This window comes from Rhinichthys klamathensis, unplaced genomic scaffold, assembly GCF_029890125.1.
Source record: "Rhinichthys klamathensis goyatoka isolate OS25496 unplaced genomic scaffold, OSU_Roscu_1.1 h1tg000214l_1, whole genome shotgun sequence".
NCBI classification, from domain to species: domain Eukaryota; kingdom Metazoa; phylum Chordata; class Actinopteri; order Cypriniformes; family Leuciscidae; genus Rhinichthys; species Rhinichthys klamathensis.
The window spans coordinates 475,679-500,316 of NW_026606739.1; the positions used below are offsets into that span (position 1 = coordinate 475,679).

The following is a 24,638-nucleotide window of genomic DNA, read 5'->3' on the forward strand; positions in this document are numbered from 1 at the left end:
TTTAACCTCAGCAAAAAGACGAAGGCAACAATTTAGCCATCCTCTGCACACCTCCACACAGCACCTGGGAGAAACATCATTTTAAGTTCATGAAGGGAGCAGGTAAATGGGTCTGACTTGTGTATTTGATTTTCCTGTATTTCATCTGTGTAATTTATTTTCTGTTTATTGTGGATAACTGACTCTTTCATTCATTATTCCCTACTCCAGAATCTTGGAAGTCTCAAGAAAAAAAACTCTAGAAAGATGCATCGATTCCAGAAAACCAGGAAAATGCTGGACTGGTATGTAAAATCTATTGATGTTATGCTGGATTTGTGATCCTGCCACTAAACTATACCATTTGTTAGATTTTCAAATTTCTGTTTCCTCTTTCTCGCAACCAGGTTTCTCCCCAGTAATCCAGACTCCACTTCACAGAGCCAAGAGTTTGAGTACAAGTAAGTGATGTTATTTGTGAAGTTTTTTTGTCTTGGAAACTATTGCTTCTATTTGAAGTCGGCATGAACCGGAAGTTACAAACGACTTTTCTCCATTGTTGTGACGTATTTAAAAATGAAACGGTATATTGAACGGAGGGCAGGGTTTTACTCTAGCGCTCCTCTTCTCCATCTCTGCTCATAGCACGGTTTGAGGGGAGTTGCCACGCCCTCGCGCCATAGCACATGACCGGAAGAGAAGAGAAGTCGTTTTGAGGGGGGAGGGAAGGGTAACGTATTTGATTAAAGATTATAAGGCTACATGAATTTTAAAAGAATAATGAAGTGCACAGATAAATCATTTATAATAAACACTACAATATTACATATAAAAATACGAATTGTAAAATCTTACTTCAAGAGCAGGTGAAGCAAGTTCAACAAACAATGTTGAAGACGTTTGCTTGCACTGAGCAATTAGGTACAACTTGCAAACAGCACCTGTGGTTGTCGGTTTAATTCCCACTGGGGCTACCTGCACATGTAGTAGACCTAGATATAAAGTAAAATTTAAGATTGTATACTGCATATATTACAGTCTGAATCCTTAGCCTTTCACATTTTTTATTTACTTATGAGAAGCTTCAGAGAAATGTAATTTGTAACACTTTTTTTGGATTTTCAGCTTGGTGTAGGGGATAAAGCATGTTTTAGAGACATGTTCCTGAAGACCATTGTTCAAAGTAAGTTGGATATTTTTTTTAGATTTAAGTAGATGTGTATGTCCTATTGTCCTCATGCAATTCAAATTAAATGACAGATCTGTATTTTCTATATTAGCCATCCGGAAGGACCCGGCAACCCAGGATGCACTGATGAGGCGGTCCAGGTTAACGTTACGCGTTACCTGAAAGGAGCATCTGACCGTGAAGGCAGAAAAAGGCGCCGCACAGCTGAGAGGGACCCACAGCCGACCACTTAAATCTATACTGACTACTGACACCCCAGAATCACTGACAACTGGAATCCTTTCTTTATCTTGCAGTCAGTAGAATCAAGACCCCTAAAGAAGTCAGAAGTGTCAGACTACACTCACTCACTGTGGAAATTACTTTCTTTTTTTCTTTTTCAAATAAAGCTTGTAAATCCTTGTGCCACAGGTCAGCATTGCCGTTATAATGGCCTATTCTACTCCAGAGCTTTACTATAAATTACTACCACTTATCATATTGTTAGAAATGGCTTGTAAATGTAGTTATACTTTTATTTATTTGGTATCTTGCACATTATTTGGTATCAAATATCCTCTTTACTTGTCATAATGTTTACTGGTAATTTGTTACCCTAGAGCTGTCCTTTTTATATGAACACTTATTGTAAGTGTTGTAATTTGCTTGTAAGGCTGTTTAACCAAAATTGAATTGGAAACCTGCATGTTAGTATATTGATTTATTTATTTTTCTGTTATGTTTCAGTGATCTGAAACATCTTGTTTAAATGACAGTTACTGTACTTTGAAATGTGGAATAAAAATGCCAATTGTAAATTTGTCTGGTTTGAGCAATCATTATTCTTGATAAACTGCATGCTATAAATAAAAAAAAAATATATATATATATAGCCAGAATAAGCGGCGGCAGAGCGCTCGAAAATAGCGTTTGCCTCCGGCGGGCCGCGGAATGACGGCCTTCAATATAAAGGCGGCGGAACGGCGGTTGGCCCGCGGGCCGGCCGCTTAACGAAGGCGGTAGGAAGGCGGCTGCCGCTTTTAAAAAGCGGCTGCCGCCGGCGGTGCGCCGTCCAACGTGTTTGCGATGTCGCCATTCTGACGCTTCTACTGCCGCCGGAGAACCGACGGTGGTCCGCCGACTCATTGCTATCTGGGATGTAGTTTAGTGATTAGCAAAACAGTTCAAGATTCTTGAGTGTGATATAACATGCTGAAAAATATGACCGATAATTAGACAGAAATTTTGAGTGAATTATAACAGAAAAAGGATGTATTGTTATTGGAATATTCTACTTAGCAGATCAATAAAACAGGCTGAACCCCGCAAGTCTTCGGCGGATTAGCCTGTTTGGCTTTTATGAAAACGTCATGGTGACATTTGATTGTTTATTACCTTGAGACATTTCAGTGAACGTTGTTGACCAACCGTGTATGGTATGATTATTATTTTGAGCTTTTGCGAAGTAATCAATTATATTGTTCATGAACGTGTTTTCATAACAATACAATCATAGGTGGATACAGTAAACACATAAACAAAGTTTTCTACTACCCCCGTTTTCCCCTCACACATAAGAGTAATTTACTCAAATGTCTTTCCTTCCATATATTTGAAATGACTTGCAGATTTATAACTTTTATTACCTCTGAAGACATTTTGGCTGTACACCAAAGATCTGTGCGGCAGATGCTCCTTTAGTTATGAACAGCTCGTGCTCGTGCATGCGTGCGTGTGCGTGTGGTCCATGAGCGTGCACAAATCTGGTTGCAGTTTCGCTTGTCGCCAGAGGGGGTGTAGTTCTGCAAAAACTCAGAGACTTGCGTTTTGCACCTTTAAGAGAATTGGAGATTTGCAAGCCCTGTCGGTTGCTCCTTCATGCCTGGAATTTGCACCTGGTTTGGTGAAGGCATTTCTTGACCCTAGACCGGGTTACATTCCTAAGGTCCCAACTAATGTTGCGGGCCCAATAGTGTTGCAGGCCTTTTATCCTCCACCTTTTTATACCCCAGATCAGGAAGAACTTAATCTGTTATGTCCAGTTCGGGCATTGGATGCTGACGTTCACAGAGCTGCCCTGTGGCGTAAATCTGAGCAGTTATTTGTCTGCTTTGGGTCACTCAAGAAAGGTTGCCCTGCATCTAAACAGGTAATGAGCAAGTGGATAGTTGAGGCTATCTCATTGGCTTATGAAGCGGCCGGACAGCCTTCACCTATGGCTGTGCGGGCCCATTTTATGAGGAGTATGGCTGCCTCTATGGCTTTAATTTCGGTTGTTTCCCTTCATAATGTTTGTAATGCGGCAGGCTGGTCCTCACCGCATACATTTGTCAGGTTTTATGACCTAGACCTCTCCACTCCTGGGGCTAGGTTGCTTGCTTCTTAGTGTGCGCAAGGACTTCACACAGAACGGGCATTTGTCACTATGGCGTAGTGGGTATGGGGTTCCCACCGCGTCTCAACGCAGCTCGAGTTCCCTTGAAAGGGAACGTCTCAGGTTACGTATGTAACCCTGGTTCCCTGAGAGGGAACGAGACGCTGCGTTCTCCTGCCATACTTCCTGCATGCCCTGATCGACTTGCTTCAGGCCTTTCAGAAGCTGTCGCGGTCTGATTTCAGGGGTGCTTTATAGTTTTCTGGTCTATGACGTCACCTATGACGTCCCGTCTTTCCATTGGACTGATTTTACACGTGCTTCACGACGCAATCACGCAGGGCGTTCCCACCGCGTCTCAACGCAGCGTCTTGTTCCCTCTCAGGGAACCAGGGTTACATACGTAACCTGAGACGTTTTTGCCTACTGGTACCTCTCATTGAATTTAAAACCTGTTACCTGTTTTAAATAAATGGCAAACAATGTACTGTACCATAATCTATTTTTTCTTTATTTTTTCCATTGAGTAAAAAGTCTGTTTGGAATGTCAGTATACATTATGCTACATATAGGGATGTTAATGGATATCACACAGTAAATAGAAAACAGTATTTATATTCTAACTTTTTTATACTGTAGAATTATAGCTGGAACCATTGCTGCCAGTACTTTGTGAAATTACAGCACAGCCGTAAAATTAAAAACTGTAGAATTACGGTAAATGGCTGGAACCACAGCTGGCAGTACTTTACTGTGAAATAACAGCATTGTTGAAACCGTAAAATTGCGGTAAAGGGCTGGAACCACAGCTGCCAGTATTTTACTGTAAATATACGGGTGAATTTTTAACAGTGTATCTTCCTTCTTGCTATCTCCTCTCTTAAAATAATTGGAGACTTACAGGACCTGTCGGTAGCTCCTTTGAGCCTAGAATTTGCACCTGGCATGGTGAAAGCCTTTCTTCACCCTAGACTTTATGTGCCTAAGGTCCCAACTAATGTTTCAGGGCCTATGTTGCAGGCCCTTTGTCCTCCTCCCTTTCATTCTTCAGATCAGGAGAAATTTAATCTGCTGTGCCCAGTAAGGGCTTTAGATGCTTGTGTGCAGAGGCGTTCCCTCAGCGTCTCGTTCCCTCTTCATGGAACCATACCTACAGTTGTAACCCGAGACATTTTTGTTTAGTCAAGTTTAAATTGACTAAACGTCTAGGTGGATTGGGCTAGTTTTAGTCAATGAAAATGGTCACATTTTCATCATGATGCATAATGGTTACATTGATCACAATTATTTTGCTCACAATTGTAATTGCAACAGTCATTGTTTTCACATTTCAACAGAATTATTGCACTTTCATCTAAGTACAAATCAAGATAATGTCAACATGTACGCATGCTAAGAACAAACAGCTTGACCCATTGCACAACAAACAGCTTTACTCATTCTACACTAAAATGATAAGACAAATAAAAAGAGAAAATATGAATTCTATTATTTGTACATAATAGGGATGCACCGAATCCAGGATTCGGATTCGGATTCGGCCGAATATTGGGCTTTTTAACGGGGTTCGGTTTCTGCCGAACCTCAGAATTTTTTTCCACCGAACCGAACCTAGGCTTGCACTACGCGCGCTACGTCGAAGTCACCGATCAGTGAATGACATCAAAGTACCGCGTGAACGAATAGAGAGGAGACGGCTCCTTATGCTTTTGAATTGCTCTCGCGGTACTTTGATGTCATAAACTGATCTGTCTGTGCAGCGCCGGTTCAAGTCGAACAAGCCTGTAGTGTAACGCGTTGTGTCAGGAAGAAAAATAGGGATAGCTCACAGCTAAAGTTATTGCAGAGGCCAGACAGACTCACGGAGGCGATTGGCATCTCACAACTCGCACTTTATTCCACAATCGAACTTGTGTAACTGTCTGTCACACGTTCTACGTTCCACAGCGTTACTTAACAAAATAAGGTAAAAATGAGCATCAAACAGAAATAACCCGCATACATGGGCATGTGTTCGAGGCGCACGGCACATACAATATGGACTGCAGACAGTTCAACAGGGAGCGCGCAGTTCTTAAAGGGGCCACACCTTATTTCCACTCGTTACAGTAGGTGCACCGTTCGAATGCAGTAGGCTGTGAGAAAGTGAAAATGGAACTCGTGAGCAGAAAAAGTGTTGTTTGGCAGTACTTTCAGTGAAAAGAAGGCAATTCAAGTCGAGCTACATGTTCAATTTGCAATGCCGATTTGTCTCATGCTGGCAAGGACTCTAAACAATAGGCTACACAACATCGCTGCTGTTAAAATGCATAATGTTGCTTATTCTTTTTTTTTTACAGTTCTAAAAGTAAAAGTAGTGTTTATTATTTACAGTAATAAAATAAAATGAAAAATCCACTTTGTTTACTTCATTAATGTGTTTACTGTGTTAATGGACTGAGGATGAGAGTAGGATTCGGTATTCGGTTTCGGATTCGGCAGAATCTTAACCAGTGGATTCGGTATTCGGCCGAACCCCACAAATCTGGATTCGGTGCATCCCTAGTACATAATAATAATAATAATAAAATATTCATCATAGCTCAGACAAAACCATTGGCTCTGGTCTGGGCTCCCCCCACCCCTCCCCCAAACTCCGCCTGTGAGGCCATCACTTGATCGCAGATTGTATAAATGTATACTGTATGCTGTACCCACCAAGTCCATTTGTCTGTGTCAGTTATGGCACGACTGTATGCAACTTTTCTCACATTTTGGCCTCTTCTGTGTGTGGGTGTGCAGAGTCAGTCTAATGGTAAAGATAAGTGCATCTATCAAGGAGATGATGATACTTACAGCTTTTACCAGGGAGGAGATGTGGTTCTGGGAGGGATTTTTCCTTTGCATTCCAGCACAATACCATTGGTTTCAACTTTCACGTCCAAACCTAAGCTAATCAAATATAAATTGTGCGTTATGGTTTCATCTTCTGGAAGATAAGAAAAATAGAACTGTTTTTAAATCATATTAACTGATCTATTTGACCTAATTTTAAATAAGTTAACTTTGTTTTATTGCAGTTATGTTATGCATTTAATACATGTGTGTGAAATCTGTTGCAGCTTTACCCCACGAGCACTGAGGTGGATGCAGACGATGATCTTTGCTGTGAGAGAAATAAACCAGCGGCAAGACCTTTTGCCAAACCTATCTCTGGGCTTCCACATCAGGGACAGCGGTGATGACATACCTGTATCTGTCAAGAGGTCTCTTCTCCTGGTCAATGGACAGTCAGAGAGTGACAGTGGACAAAGCTGTGAAGACACACAAAAGCAGCCGAGCCCTGTAATTGTGGGAGAGGCATCATCAGGAGTCTCCATGGCTGTTCTGAGAACTCTAGGCTCATTCAAAATACCCTTAGTAAAACAATATAATTTAACATTATGTTATGTTTTATCACTTTGTCTTGGTAATACATATTGTGAATTTGATTTTTGTTGTCTGATTATTCAGATTCCCTTATGGTGTGTTTATGTGTGTGTGTGTGTGTGTGTGAGAATATTTACATTTCGGTTTTTTAAAAAATGTATTATATAAAGTACATGTTGATTTGTTCCAATGACAGTTTATTTAGAGTGATATCCAGTTGTTGTCTGTATTTATAGTGCATTGCTAATCTTACTAAAATTTTCTGTTTTCATATTTTAGGTGAGTTACTTTGCATCCTGTTCCTGTCTCAGTAACAAGAGAGAGTTTCCAGCATTCATGCGGACAATGCCAAGTGATCTATTTCAGATTAAAGCTTTGGTAAAACTTGTATATTATTTTCAATGGACATGGGTCGGGGTGATCGGTGTGGATACAGACTATGCTCGGTTTGCCATCCAGCTCTTCCTGAAAGAGTCAGAAATATTTCATATTTGTCCTGCTTATGTTCGCATTTATCCTGTTGCACTGACGCAAGATGCAGCAGAGGAACTTGTAAGCATTTTAAAATCTTCTTCTGCCACAGTCATAATTAACTTCTCTGTGGATTCATATCTACATGGTATCCTGAAAGAGTGCAGACGGCAAAATCTCACACATCTACAGTGGATTGCCAGTGAGGCCTGGGCCACATCAAAAGCCCTCTGGGAGGATTTTGATGATCTGTTAAAGGGAACATTGGGTTTTGCCATACGAAAAGCTGATATCCCACATCTTGAAAGTTTCCTCAAAAGAGTAAATGTTTCTGTTGTGCAGTTGTCCAATTTTCTCTCTGAGTTTTGGGAAGAGACTTTTCATTGTCGGCTAAATGGGTCCTTAAACACCCATGTACATGGAGAAGCAGCACAGAACTGGCCACCCTGCAATGGCAGTGAGAGTTTGGATGATGGGTACACTCTTTATTCAGATGTGTCACAACTCAGAGTGTCCTACAACGTTTATAAGGCTGTGTATCTAATTGCACATGCACTACACAACATGAGCACATGTGTCCCAGGAAAGGGCCCCTTTCAAAATGGGACATGTGGGAGTCTATATCAAATTCTGCCATGGCAGGTTTGTCTGCTTTACATTCTCAGCCCATACATTCCCATATATATATATATATATATATATATATGTGTGTGTGTGTGTGTGTTTAATGTGTGTGCTTTACTTTGCATTATCCTGTCTTCCAACCTTCATCTAAGCTCCTGCACTACATGAAACAAACACATTTCACAACATTAGGAGAAGAGGTCAGATTTGATGACAACGGTGATTCAGTTGCATCCTACGATCTGATGAACTGGCAAAGAGGGTCTGATGGCTCCCTTCAGCTAGTGAGGGTGGGATTCTATGATGCCTCCCTTGAAGAAGACAAGGACCTAATAATAGATGAGCCAGTAATTATGTGGCACAGAGGAGAGAAGGTGTGTGCCATCCCACTCATCACCAGATATTGTTTAACCCTCTGGGGACCAGAAACGCGCCCGCGCGTTTTGCTGTTTTTTTTTCACATAGCAGCAACATAGACTTAAAATACTCCGTCATTTATGGTCATATAAATAAAATCAATACATGATTATAAACTATAGAGGGTCTTCTTTTTTTGTGTACACTCACATTAACATCAAAACCGTGTGTTTTATTTTAAATAAATAAAATAAACAGGGTGCGCTTTCAGCTCACTCTGTCTCTGCAAAAATCTTTCTGAAACATGTCTGGAAAATTAACGGAAACTCAGCCAATACTTATCACACAAACATGAAACATACCTCTAAAGAACGCTTTAAATTTCTACTTTTAAATAAAACAATTCACATTTAAAACAAATATTCTCCTGCAATGTAAACTGTATAAAACTAAAGAGAAGTACAGTTTCTCCGGTCTCAGCTCATTATCGTTAATTTGTTCACACCCACTCGCAGAGCGCGCTATTCATAAGATAATGTGTTGAGGCCATATGCAAAATAGAAACGCCCCCAGGCAAATGCCTTAAAAGCAGCAAGTTTCATAATAAGATTCACTCACTTTCCTGCGCATTTGGAAGATGACACGATACACCGGCGCGGAAGCTCTTCAGCTCGTCCTGGACAGTGACGAAGAGTTCACATTTTCCTCAGAAGAAGAGCGGGACTCCGACGATGAGCGTTTGTATTTTGAAGAGCGACTTGATCCAGCCATGGATACAATTTCGGATGAGTAAGTCTTTTAGTTGAAGTTACATTAGTTGACAAGCTATTTTATATAAACATGGACATATTTTACTGGTTGGACTATTTCCAGACTTGCCATCCAGTAGCCTATTCAGAGTATTGAAATTTAAAATATATCTTAATAGGCAGGTTTTACTTCCATTTAAATTGTCTAGCCTATAGGCTAAATGCTGAAGGATATGTAAAATGATATTTAAAAAATATTATCTATGTTTAGATTATATTTTGACTAGGCTATAGTGTTTATGCTGCCTCATTATCATCAACTAAGCGTGTGCTTGCATTGCCTCGCAAATATCTGTTGTAAATGTGCTGAAATGTGTAAATATGCCCGGTTGATGAAGTGCGCAAATGTGTTAATGTTTAATGTTAGTGCTATCTCCGGTAATGGCACATTGACACGCATATAAGCATGCGTCTACCATTTTTCACATCAGTTATTCATACTATAGGCCAATGGTACTATACTTTGAAATATTTATGTAATAATAGTTTTCAACTTTTTTTAAAGGAATGTAGTTGCAGCATCACTACCTTCACCTGCCACTCGGAGGGCGCGCAACACAGTCGAAAATCAGAAAGAGTAAGTAGATATTTACCCACTATTTTACAGATGTTAGTTCAATTTTGTTTATATAGGCTACTTAGTGATAATATATTTATTTATATTTGGAGGTTGGTTGATAATGTTACATATGTTTTATTTATCAGCATGCTAATGCCTATCAGTTATGCATGTGCTGGAATAGTAGGCCTACTCTGTAAATTATGATAATAAGTTTTCAACTTTTTTTGAAAGGAATGTAGCTTGCTCACTCTCACCATCAACTGGAACTCGCACTAGGAGGGCACGCAACAACACAGACGGAAATCAGAAAGAGTAAGTACATATACCCACTATTTTACAGATGTTAGTTCAATTTTGTTTATATAGGCCTACTTAGTGACGATACAATATGCATATGTGCCTGTGTGGCTTTGCAAAAATTGTGTTGTTGTTGTTATGCATGCTAATATTACAATTAGTGATTGGTAATGTTGATATAAAAGCTTTTTTTTTTTTTTTTATCAACATGCTGATTGTCCATCAGTTATGCATGTGCTGGCATAGTACTTTGTTAAACCTTTATTAATATTATTATTTTTATAGGAATGTGGTAGCATCACTCTCACCTTCACCTGCAACTCACACTGGGAGGAGGGCACGCAACCGGTGTCGTTCAGTTTTGAGAACAATTGAAAATGACAAGTAAGTACACGTATTCCCTTTCTTTCAGATATTAGTATAATTCTGTTTACATATTCCGGTTTTGTCTGGGCAATATTACTTTTAGTGATTGAAATACAGTTTTTTGTGTAATAAACATGCTCACAGTTGTTTGTTTGTTTTACAGCTATAAAGATGATGGTGATCATCAGACACCTGTTGCAAAGAGGGCCAAGACAAACATTCAAACAAGCAACAAGCAGTCCACTCTGTCATGGAAAACAGAGACTGACATTGATCTGGTTCCACAGACTCTGAGATTCCTGCCAGCACAGGAACCTGGACCACAACTGAGACCTGCTGACACACACACTCCTCAGAGTCTCTTCAAAGTGTTTTTTTCTGAGAATGCAGTGTCAAATCTGTGCCACAACACCAATGTTCAGGCTGCTGGTGCAATTGAAAAGGGCCGCAAATTTAAATGGACTGATGTCAGCATCAGTGAGATGTACCGCTACATTGGGCTGGTGTTTTACATGGCCATGGTGAAGATGAGCTCCATCAAGGACTACTGGCGGCAAGACAGTCTTTTCTCTTTGCCTTTTCCTGCCACAATCATGACAAGAGAGAGATACCGCACCATTTCATGGAATGTGCACATGAGTCACCCAGATGCAGATAAGGAGAATGACAGAAAGAGGGGCACACCTGAACATGACCGTCTTTTCAGGGTCAAACCTCTCATGGACACTATCCGTCATGCTTGTAAAGCCATTTATCATCCTAGAAGAAACTTAGCTGTGGATGAAAGAATGGTGGCATGCAAAGCACACACAGGCATGACACAGTACATGAAAGCTAAGCCAACCAGATGGGGTTTCAAGTTGTTTGTTCTTGCAGACTCCTCAAATGGATACACTTTGGACTTTTCTGTGTACACAGGAAAGAACAACTTTCCCACAGGCCATGGACTGTCATATGATGCTGTAACATCTCTTTTAGACTGTAAAGTTTTAGGCTCTGGGTACCATGTGTACATGGACAATTTTTACACAAGCCCAAAGCTCCTAAAAGACTTGTTTGCAATGAAGTTTGGTGCATGTGGTACTTACAGGGACAACAGGAAGGACTGCCCACGTGATACAACTAATTCACTCTCAAAAAAATCTGCCAGGGGATCCATCAGGTGGATTCGGGATGGACCTCTTGTATTTGTGAAGTGGATGGACACACGTGAGGTATCTGTCTGTTCCACCATTCAGTCTGCTTATACTGGTGAGACTGTGCAGAGGAGGGTGAAAACGCAAGATACATGGAGGACAATGACATTTCCATGTCCTGCACCTGTGACTGCCTACAACAAACATATGGGTGGTGTTGACCTGTCCGATCAACTCTTACAGTACTACACTGCACAACACAAAACAATGAAGTGGTACAGAAAGATCTTTCTACACTTCTTGGACATTGCTGCCACCAATGCTTTCCTTATCCACAAAGAGTTATGTGGTAACATGACCCATAAACAGTTCATGGAACAGCTTATTGCAGAGCTCTGTGGTGTGTCACAGAAAGTAGCACCAAAACAAACCAGTAGTGACCATGTGCCGGTTCCAGGCGCTGAGCTGAGCTCAGATGCAACGAACATTTGCACAGTTGGTCGCAAGATCTGTGTGCTTTGCAAAGGACAGCTTGGTAAAAGGCAGGACACACCTTGGAAATGCCAGGCATGTAATGTTCACTTGTGTCTTCAGTTGAACAGGAACTGTTTTCAAAAATGGCACCAAGACATGTAACTGTATTCTCAAAACAATTGGATTGCTTTGATTTCACTACTTAAATCCACCTTTCCGAACTTCCGCTACTAGCCTTAGCCCACTAGCATAGCAGGCGTGGTCTGCGAGGATAGCGATCTGCCTTTACTTTTGTTATTTTACTCACATTTGATTTGCTTAGAGCCCGCATCAATGGGGCATAAGCATTTACTGTGAGATACCTGTCTTTAGTTTTGTTTATTTTACTCACATTTGATTTGCTTAGAGCCCGCATCAATGGGGCATAAGCATTTACTGTGAGATACCTGCCTTTAGTTTTGTTTATTTTACTCACATTTGATTTGCTTAGAGCCCGCATCAATGGGGCATAAGCATTTACTGTGAGATACCTGCCTTTAGTTTTGTTTATTTTACTCACATTTGATTTGCTTAGAGCCCGCATCAATGGGGCATAAGCATTTACTGTGAGATACCTGCCTTTAGTTTTGTTTATTTTACTCACATTTGATTTGCTTAGAGCCCGCATCAATGGGGTATATGCATTTACTGTGAGATACCTGCCTTTAGTTTTGTTTATTTATCGCTCACAATTGCTTTGTTTATAGCCGACTGATTATTTATTTATTTTACTCACATTTGATTTGCTTAGAGCAAATTTAGAACATTTAGTTTCTCCACATAGAGGAATTACAATAAAACAGATTGAAAACCTTTGAATCTCCTCTCATTCTTTGTTCAGGCTGCCTCACTTGATGGGCCATTAGCCATTGGGAGAGTGTCTGTCACACCCCTGGTCTGAATCTCATTAATATTGATAGGCCATTACCACTCCCACGCATAAACCTCTTCTGACCAAAAAACTGTCATACAAAGTATAAATGAATGTTATTGTGTTATGTGAACGATCAGGCAGGGTGATTTTCACATCATTTTGAAGCCAGAACTCGAAGCGACAACATCCATTAGTCAAAAGTCTTGTGGACACATATTTAGTATGTGTTTTGTGGTTTTATTTCAGCAACTTTCATTTGTATTTCTTTCAATAACCACGCATAAACATTATTCTCTTAAAAAAAACAAATATGTACATACATGTTGCTCACATATTATGGTAGCCCCGTTTGTGATATATAGAGTGAATTTACACCTTTGCCATTAACATGTTTATAAATAACTGAAAAAAGCACAAATGTCAGTGCATGTCAAAACATCCTGTAAGGGGTGTACAGTCAAAGACCCAGAACCAGATATGAAGAATGAAGACCCGGAGTCAGAATTATAAAAAAATTAAAGAAAAGTTTTACTGAAGATAGTTTGCATTTTCATCAGCAGAAGTCAGCTTCAAGACTCACACAGGAGTTCGTAGGCCGCCCCCCCTACAGTTACAAAGATCACAGCAGTTATACCATTCCCAAGGTCTAAGCTACGTCATTGCTTACAGGTTGAATGATTCTCATTGGCTAAGAAACATTAAGAGCCTAAACAATTTAACACATGTGAGGAGATAGGGGTGCCTATCGCCATTAGTAAAGATAGTTGTCGTCCACTCATTAGATTTAGGTCTGTGGTGGCCTCGCAGGTTAGAGAAGGGCGCCGGGGTGTCTGGTCCGACCGTCCAGAACCTACATAGAATGTCATACACACACACACACAAATAACAGACACTAGCAAATAACAGCTCCCATCAAGGCTGAAGAGAGTCTGAGCTCCTTATTATCAGTTAAGTATACCAAAACATACTGCTAAAACATTCACTCGTTTGGGAGAAAAACAGATCACTGGCATTTACTCCCAAGGAAGGAAATATACTGGAAAGAATACATTTTAATACAACAATTCAAGTTTGATAGTAACGCTCAATATAGCTTGACCATATGTCCAGCGAAGAATCATATGTGCCCACGCTGCCTTTAGGACCCTCTAACCTTTCTACTGATCCCAGAGAAAGAGACAAACGGCCTTGTGGGTTACGTGGCCTTCGTGTCCTGCGTGTACTACGTGCAATCTCAAAGTAAGATTGGGATGCACCTAAAAGAAACTGGTTACTTGCATCCATGCATTTAAGAAAATATAATTTCACAAGCACAAGAATATAAAAATTATTATGTGATAATGAATATATTTGATTATTGATTTTTATAAAGGAAGTATATAACCATTCAAAATGATATATGATTATATATGTATTTGAAGAGGCAAGGGATTTTGACCAACCCTTCAGTCCCCCGTTTTAGACCAATGTGGGGTCCAATACCGCCACGTCTGGTCTAACCAGTGAGGTCACTACGGAAGGGAGGAGTGGTGACGCATGCTCCCCTGATGGGTCACACTTGTCTCTTCACCTCGTCATGGACATGCTGGATACTAAAAATTCCAGTCCCCATTAAGAGGCTCTCCCACCTTCCACTCACAACAGGACATCAATGTCATTCTTCCTCAGTTTATCAGTCAGGTTAAAATTTTTATAAAACACATAACTGATTACGAAACAAGTACATATTTTTTCTTTGGAAGCCAGGCTAAATAAGCAAGCACTATTGCTGTATTCCTACTAGCATGGGCTAGATCCACAGTCACTACTCAGATCCTAAATAAAGACATTGTCTATAATCATGAATACCAGAATATATGCACTAGTTTTTTTATTTTTTTTATAAAATTATGATTTCCAAATCCTTTTATTATAAACAAAATTGGATGGTTAATCCATTATTTTCACTACCCCTTTTATAGACCCTTTAGGTTCAAAACACAATGGTTGTCTAACTAAAAATAAACAACAAACAATAAAATATTAATAATTAAGACCCATAATAATCGATGTAAGCCCTTTAAGTCTTTACTGAAATCATCCTTCAGTTTACGGTCACATAGCATGTACCATTTTAATTGTATAACATCTTATACGCTTTTTTGTTTGTTTCAAAAATAGAAATAAAATAAAACAAATTCACATCATCATTTCAGTCATTATTTTACCACTAAAATATAGGATCGTTCCCCATTTTGCTTAATAAAGCTTTTGTTCATTCCTTATCCTTATATCACTTGAATCCCTGTCAATCATACAATGTCTAACCCTAACCTTTTTCATACCATTTAAACTTAATTTGACTTCCATAAATCCTATCAGAAATTGTATTTTCATAACATACATTTTCTTCTACTATATTTCTTCCATCTTGCCCTACATGCCAGTTCCTTCTGCATCCGAGTCTCTCACCACTGTCAGCCTAGTGACACTTAAAGTTCCCTCGTTAGGGAAATCATGGTATTTTATTAATTCTTCAATACTCTTGTTTTCTTATCATTAACTTCAACTTTATTTTTCATTATAACTACTTCTCACAGTATTTGTCTCAGTTCCACTTATCTTTACAGTTTTACAGAAACCAAAATATTATGTTACTCAGATCCCAGCCCACAGCCATATAGCTGCTTTCTCTTTTTACCTTTATTAAATTGTAGTTTTCTTAGACATCTAATGTCATACATACATTTAAGGGATTGAGAAATAAAACCTTTTCTTTTTAGAAGTTATATTCACTCCTCCTTTGTTCGCCCTCCGGCCTTTCAATAAAAATGATAGAGCTCACTCTGGATAATTTGGATAGTGACTTAGCCAATGTGCCACTTTGTCTCTCTGCCGTCAAGTCTATATATATATTTTTTTTTTTTCCCTACGTTTAACCTTATGATCCCACCTAGTTGTCTATTTAAATTTAGACCCTCAGTTGAATTTAGACAAGAGTTTTACCCCAGAATGGACGGCAATCTTCTTTACAATTCCAATTTATATAAAATACTAATCCAGAGAGTAATTCAGTTCAATATCATAAATGACAAAAGCATTCATAATTACCAATAGCAGACAGAGCTGGAAAACCACTCCAATTAAAGCTCGTCCCATGTTCTGCATTGTCTTTTCATCAGATTGTCTTAGAATTATCAACTTTTTTAAAGTTGGTCATTTCACTTAACCCATCTGTAATGATAAAACACTAATTCCAGAGGTTAATGACACAATATCCTCAAAATCAGGAAATAATAGTACCCCAAACTAATACATACAAGACATAAAGTGCTGTCACCATCATACGCACTCATACTAGACACACATATGTTAACTGTTCATTTTCAATGTTCATTTTTCTTTATATTATTGCTAAAAGATTTAAATTTTAAATAAGATTTTAAACTTCCCATTTTCCGGTAGCTTCTACCTAATTTTACATGGTCTCCCAACCAGTTTCAAAGCATGTCTTGTTCATTATTCATTAGAATTTAACAAGGTCAGCTGGGTTGTTTTGTTTCATTATCATTATTTTGCTTCAGCTTGCTCTAGCAGGCCAATAATGGAAAGACAGACACAGTTACCATCCCTTCCTCTGCTCAAGCAGTCTCTCTCACTATAAATAAATAATCTTTTTCAACAGCCTTCTAAGGCTGTAACTTAGACATAATGTAATATTAAATTAATTACAATAACCTTTGACCATTCACCTTGTTATCCAGACTTTTCTCAAATCTACAAAAGCTGTCTTCATCTTTAGCCACCACCATGTCTAACGACCTTCAGGAGTTAAAACTATGTCATAGACCTATTAGTTCAAAATCATCACTATGATTTTCCTTGCCCATAAGGCAAACCAGTACATAAAAAGTTTTGCTACTGTCTCCACAACAACTAATGGGAATCACTTCATGGCCTCAGCTGGCTCTTGAAAGCCCATTTCTGTTAGCCCTTTATCTATAATCTCCATCAGGGTGTTTTCCCCTGGCATATTTGCAGACGCTTGTCACAATAAAAAAAAACAAGCCATACAATGAATGCGGTTTCTGGTGATTGGTATTAGAGGAACATCACGTTTCTGGGTCAGACTGTCTGTAACTCCTCACAGCTCATCCGCCCTAACGATAAAGGATGCTGCTGGCCTCACAGTCATCCGCTCCACTCTCATACCTTTCTCACATAAACACCTCCATCTTGAGATGCCCAGTGACTTTACGTGATCCACTCTGGCTTGGGTTGCCCCCTGTCTGGCCAATAGAAGGTCTTCCCCGTCATTGAGTAGCCACTCGTGCCCACTGGTGACCGCTCTTTCCCATCACAGGCTGTTTGCTTCAACAGAACTCAGCTGTTTTCTAGAGCTTAGGAAAGGCACGTTCAAGAGTCACCAGAGCCATTCGGATTGCCTAATAGTGTTCACATAGGGAGACAGGTCAGAACAACAGTATTTAATCACTTAAATCCATTAACTATCTTAAAAGCAGCAACCTAGCTACTTGGATTATACTCAGTGAATTCAGATCACAACCGTACATTCAGTGTACATTTCCGTCGGCCCCTCCCCCGTTTCATGGTGGGGACTAAGATCAGACAAAGAAGTTACTGGTCCTAAATTAACCTAATCAAAAATGTCACTACAAATAGCTTATTATCACTTATGACACCGACTCAGGTAACAGCTTTTAGCTGACATTGACTGAGAGAGAGACATTGAATGAGAGAGGGACTGGTACACTGCACTCTGAACGTCTAACTTTATCTACCATCTTTTAACTCTATCCCAGCTTAAGGCATCTTTGCCAGATATTACATACGGTTTCAAATAAACATATTATTTATATTTGTCTTTTGCCCACACATCAGGAAATTTAGGCATTACAAATTTCCACTCAGATTGAGTCTGTTGCACTGGCAGTTTCAGCCACAGCACACATCAGATTCAGATAAGCAAACTGTTTCCTTACAGCCAATAACAAACTTATCTTTTGAAAGCAAAACATCAGCTTCTAGTTCTTTCATGGTCAACTTTTCAAGCTGTTTGTTTAATCAGCATTTAGCAACTGTTAATCCAGTACTGCTTCTGCTTATTTGTTCTTACATAAAAATAATTATTCTAGTTCTCAATAACGTTTCACATTTCTCAATCTCAATTTTAATTGTCAAGTTCTCAACCATAGTTTAATATTTGACTTAAGATTTCTCTTGGAGTTTATCAATCTCCAATTAGGATTCACACACTAAGTTTGAGGCAAGCACTCTCTGCTTGTGATACTTTTGCAGTTATTGTAAATCATCTGTGAGATTAGTCTCTCTATATCATCTAAAATCTTTTTAAAATGTTTAATTACAACACAATCATCCTTTAAGTTACTTTGATATATTCTGCAACTCACATTTGTTGGAGTCATTCATTTTACATCAACCTGTATTCATCAATTCACTTATAAAAATTAGTATTATAGATCTTTTCTTCAAAAGGGTTCATGTGTCAGCCTCAACGGCTCCAACTTACTACACGCCCTTGAAGCAGTGTGTGTCCCATTCAGGAATGTAAACAGAGCCACTGATTAAGCAGTTCTCTGTATTCTTTTACAGTCCACCAGTGGCGGATTTAATCATAATAACCCAATCATAATCTTCATCATTATTATTGGCAGAACATTAATTTTCATAAGCTGCAAAATATTCTAAGTTGTTTTCACAAAGTGTCTGTTTAACTTTAGTCGCTTGTCCAGGGAAATTATCCCTGACCCAGAATTTCTTTCACTTGCTTCTTGTAATCATCGTAAGCAATACGAGGCTAAACATTTAAATTTTTCTGTTTCTTTGTTTGGTTGTAGCCAGTCAAGTTGTTTAAATTTCCAATCAGAATCAAAATCCTGACTACCATTTACTTAATCATTTCTGCAAATTTATTTAAAGTGAGGGCTTTAGAGCACAGCTGCTTACAGCGTTTGCTTTTCCTGACTCACTATTTGTTTCAGGACTCTTCAGGTTACTGATTAAGTTATTACATTTTTCTGCCATATCTTAATCATGGTTCATACTCACCTGAAGTTATTGCAGAAATGGAGGCGGCGATCTTTGAACAACACAGCTTGGCTTCTGCGTGATGAAACTGCAAAGTATACTCCAAAATCACAGTTACATATACTGGTCCATGCCAATTTGGGTCACAACTTTTTACATTTTCTCTCGGAATCGTTCCTGATGCATCCCTGGCAAACAACCCTGTTATTGTTAGTATCCCTAACTGCCTGATTCACTTCACTAAGTTCGGGGATCCCCTATCTGAGATGGAAGAGATTGAGCAGGTTTACGGTGCCACTGGACCTCTAGCCCAGGGATGTGCTCTGCTGGGGTGGTGCTACACCAGTAATGCCCAGCGGGGCCCCCACAGAGCACGCTTCGCTTGCGCTGTCTGCTGCCGTTACCCTTAACGACGCTCTCAGCGACTTCTTATACTGTCAGCAGTATAATTAACTTACTCCTTCACTCGCCTCATCGGAGTGAAGCTTCACTCGCCTCATCGGAGTGAAGCTCTCCCGCTCTCCTTCAAAATCTCTTCCAGTCAGACAGCCCTAACAATTAACAAAAGCTTACTACCTTGTTTGTTGATTTGCCAGGGGTGTCACCGAGAATAATTGCCAGCGCATCCTCCACCATAACTGTAAGGGGTGTACAGTCAAAGACCCAGAACCAGATATGAAGAATGAAGACCCGGAGTCAGAATTATAAAAAAATTAAAGAAAAGTTTTACTGAAGATAGTTTGCATTTTCATCAGCAGAAGTCAGCTTCAAGACTCACACAGGAGTTCGTAGGCCGCCCCCCCTACAGTTACAAAGATCACAGCAGTTATACCATTCCCAAGGTCTAAGCTACGTCATTGCTTACAGGTTGAATGATTCTCATTGGCTAAGAAACATTAAGAGCCTAAACAATTTAACACATGTGAGGAGATAGGGGTGCCTATCGCCATTAGTAAAGATAGTTGTCGTCCACTCATTAGATTTAGGTCTGTGGTGGCCTCGCAGGTTAGAGAAGGGCGCCGGGGTGTCTGGTCCGACCGTCCAGAACCTACATAGAATGTCATACACACACACACACAAATAACAGACACTAGCAAATAACAGCTCCCATCAAGGCTGAAGAGAGTCTGAGCTCCTTATTATCAGTTAAGTATACCAAAACATACTGCTAAAACATTCACTCGTTTGGGAGAAAAACAGATCACTGGCATTTACTCCCAAGGAAGGAAATATACTGGAAAGAATACATTTTAATACAACAATTCAAGTTTGATAGTAACGCTCAATATAGCTTGACCATATGTCCAGCGAAGAATCATATGTGCCCACGCTGCCTTTAGGACCCTCTAACCTTTCTACTGATCCCAGAGAAAGAGACAAACGGCCTTGTGGGTTACGTGGCCTTCGTGTCCTGCGTGTACTACGTGCAATCTCAAAGTAAGATTGGGATGCACCTAAAAGAAACTGGTTACTTGCATCCATGCATTTAAGAAAATATAATTTCACAAGCACAAGAATATAAAAATTATTATGTGATAATGAATATATTTGATTATTGATTTTTATAAAGGAAGTATATAACCATTCAAAATGATATATGATTATATATGTATTTGAAGAGGCAAGGGATTTTGACCAACCCTTCAATCCAAAGGGCCCCAAAAACACTCTGGTCCCCAGAGGGTTAATATGTTTGCTTTTCCTTCAACTCTACTTAATGTTTATGGCTGAACTAAGAAGAATCCAGTTTTATAATTTAAAATTGAAATGCACTGTTGATTTTATTTTGTAGTAAATCTATACACATTTGAATTTATTATACATATGCAATTTTTCACTATTTTATATAGATGTTCCAGCAACATTTTAGGTTTTTACATTGGTCAGTTAATTAGATGAGTGATTATCTGTCTGATATTTCTCTTTGCGAGGAAAGTACTTAATGATACACACTCTAACAGAGTTCAGACTAGTGTTTGTCTACTGCTTGTTCTGTTGTGGTCATTAGGCACCAGCATCATTGTGCAGTCAAAGCTGTCTGCCAGGCTCTAGGAAGGCCAGGCAAAAAGGAAAGCCAGTTTGCTGCTTTGACTGCATACTGTGTGCCGAAGGAGAGATCAGTAATGAAACAGGTGTGAATTTCCTCACAGCTTCACAATGAATGGTAATCAAGAAGATAGAAAACTGGTGTTTTATGCTCCCTTATTCCCCCAATTTTTCCACAGACTCGGTTGATTGTCTGACATGTTCAAAGGAAACATGGCCAAACCAAGCCCAAGACCAGTGCATTCCCAAAACATTAGAGTTTTTGTCTTTTCAGGAGCCCTTGGGAATAATCCTGTGGGCATTTTCAGCATTCGGGGCCTGTGCAGCATTAGCAGTGCTTGGTGTGTTTATAATGTTCAGGAAAACACCAGTCATACGAGGAAACAATATGGAGTTAAGTTTCCTTCTCCTCCTGTTCCTCTGCGCATGCTTTCTGATTGGCCTGACATTTATAGGGAAGCCCACTGACTGGTTATGCCGGATTCGCTATCCAGCCTTTGGAATCAGCTTTACTCTCTGTATTTCATGCATCTTGGCAAAAACTGTTGTAGTTTTAATGGCATTCAGGGCCACCCTCCCTGGCAGTAATGTCATGAAGTGGTTTGGCCCTGCTAAACAAAGATCAAGTGTAATCTTGTGCACTTTTGTGCAAGCACTTATTTGCATAATATGGTTAACAACTAAGCCTCCTGTTGCTGCATATTACACCAAGTTCATGAGTGCAACAATAATTGTTGAATGTGCTGTAGGATCTGAAATTGTTTTTTGGTGTGTGTTAGGATATATCGGTTTCCTATCTTCTTTGTGTTTCTTATTGGCATTTTTGGCCAGAAAACTACCAGATAACTTTAATGAGGCTAAATTCATCACATTTAGCATGCTTATATTTTTTGCTGTGTGGATAACATTCATTCCGGTTTATGTGAGCTCTCGTGGAAAGTATATGGTTGCTGTCCATGTCTTTGCTATTCTAGCTTCTGCCTTTGGTCTCTTGCTGTGTATATTTGCTCCTAAGTGTTATATTGTACTTCTAAAACCAGAGAGAAATGACAAAAAGCAAATGATGAAATAGTACTTTCACGAGTTCACACTTACATCAATTAAACAGAGTAAAGATTATGCGTATTTGGCGTGCTGTCCGGGGGGAGGGCTCCGAGCTCGGAATTTTGCCCGAACCCAGAGTACTCCCCCCGTTGTTGTAAGAGTATTAGGACTATAAGTGAGGAGATGGGGTGGTGGAGGGATGCTGTTAAACTGTCAATGAACGGAGGTAAGTTTGCTGTATATATACACAGCGCTTAACTCATTGATTAAGCACCACTCGTGTCTAATTAGGTTTGATTATCTGAATGTGCTCCACGTGTGTTTAATTAGGTTTAATTATCTGAACGTGCTCCTCCCGAACTTTGTTAATAAAACATCATGAAATAAAATCAGGTATGAGGCCAACAGATCATAAAAATAGATACAATTAAAGGATTTCATGACTTAGATAAATGCCTGGTTATTAAACTATCTATACTATGTTTCTATTGTTATTATTATTACAAACCACAAATTTCATATTTCATTTCATTTTACTATTCAACAAAAACTCAAAAAAAAAAAAAAATCAAATATTGGACATTTCCACAATTTGTTAAAAAAGTCACTCAATATTAGTGGTAAAAGAAAATTAATTTCCACAGTTCACCTAAATGTGTACTTGAATACATTGTATTTAGGATTAAGGGAGAAAGAATTTTAAAGGGGTCATGAACTGGATTATTTTATAATGTTTCCTGGGGTGCCCTTATAATGTTCGTATGATTTTTACAAAAAAAAAGTCACAATTTAGAAATAAAATGCATTTTCCTAGCCTGATTTAGCCTCTGATTTGAACACTCTGTTTGAAGGGGCGTGTCTGCTGTGAGACTTCAGTGTAAACGCCCAATTGGCTGACATGTTTGCATATGAAATACCTAGCATTACATGTGTAAATCTCTAGCAATCTTTTACTACGTTTTTACTATTACATCTGTAGCCACATTGAGATGTGCCTTAATTAGCTCAAATTATGCATAGGGAATTTTAATAATTAATCATGAATATGATTAATATATTGCATATTACAGTTAAATTATCAAAATTGAAAATAGATCGATTGTATATATGAATGATCAATCATAACGAATTATAATTCCTCATTCATATATCAATGGTCTCATTACAGATCGATTATATGAGATAACTTTAAGGGAATCAATTGGCTATCAAACAATCGGTTTGTCCAGCAAACGGCTGTAAGATTAACCCATCAATTAATTCAACAACGTTATCCCTTTTTATAAACTCCAAGAAATCTCAATGTTCCGGCCGTGAACATTAATTTTCTCGTGTTTATAAAATTTACGTTACTGATATAGTAACAACTTGTAAAGCATTGTAGCTATGAGATATTCACTTCATTGACTTGTAAATGAGCACTTCAGGATCAATCAAGAATATGGTTTTAATAATTGAAACTACGGATACAGAATTCTACATTTGAACACAGGATACATGTATGTACAGTTAAACAGTAAAACTAACGAGACAGACGAATAACAAACAGGAGAGAGAGAGAGAGAGAGAGAAAGAAGATGAGAGATCTTCTGGTTTGGCAAAATTCATCACAGACAGAACCTTTTTAGACACCAAGAATCAACAGATCTTAAATAAGCATAGTAAAACGGATACTTGCACAGGTAAAGCTCTTGGGTGTGACTGATCTGAAAAGGGCGTGTGCGTGTATCTCTGTCATGTGGATGCCGAGCGTTCGGGTTCGTCCAGCGAGCGCGGCGTGTTTGAATGTCCTTGTAGGTGAAGCTTGCCAGTCTGGCTGTGTTCATTTTCTTCGCGAGAAGACATGAACAGAGGAGACTTCGAAAAGGATAAAATAAACTTGAAGAAAACAAAAAGAGAAACGATGGATCATCACACTAAGGCGAGGTCCAGATGCACGAGGAGTCACATGATGAAGCCACGAAGAGCAGGAAGAGCCAGGGAGTTTAGGCAGAGAGTTTTCAGGAAGCTTTCAGAAGCGTTTCAGAAGGGTTTAGGGAAGCTCGGCGCGTCTCTTTAAGGACACTTAGGTTCACGCCCCTTCTGGCATGAAGGCACCAATCAGCTGGGAGAAAAGTGCCCGCGGAAGATTCCTCTTTGTCTTGTCAGGATCATTTATGATGGTATAACATTTTGTCATTCCTACCCAGAAAGATTGTACAAACCGGACAATAGATTTTACAGTAATATCCTATGTATGACTGGTTCAGTCAAGACAAGACGGTCAAACAGCTACCAGACATGGCAGGTAAAAGTAGAAGAACATAGTTACATTCAAATGCAGAATTACCAGCATTTTAAAGTTGGTTAACACGCTATAAAATTGTCAGTACTTCCTGTATGGCATGTGACGACATCTAAGCACAAAATGAATACATTTAAAACATTTAGAGGTACTTTTCTCTGAAAAGTTCCATGGCTGGTGTTTGTGTGTTAATGTGTTGGAACATTCTTTTGATGAACTCTTAGACTTCAGAGCTATACACTAGCAAACCACACTTCTATTATAAAGCAAAGCTAATA

At 39.2% G+C, this 24,638-nt stretch overlaps 1 protein-coding gene across 1 annotated transcript; it reads left to right on the top strand.

The window, feature by feature from the left end:
- Positions 1 to 6,242: 6,242 nt before the first annotated feature.
- On the top strand, positions 6,243 to 22,104 carry LOC130097263 (extracellular calcium-sensing receptor-like). Its single transcript, XM_056264065.1, has 6 exons — positions 6,243 to 6,469; positions 6,623 to 6,920; positions 7,209 to 8,042; positions 8,177 to 8,398; positions 20,995 to 21,118; positions 21,212 to 22,104. Exons 1-6 carry the CDS (start codon positions 6,243 to 6,245, stop codon positions 22,102 to 22,104), a joined length of 2,598 nt encoding a protein of 865 aa, XP_056120040.1.
- The last annotated feature ends 2,534 nt before the right edge of the window (positions 22,105 to 24,638 follow it).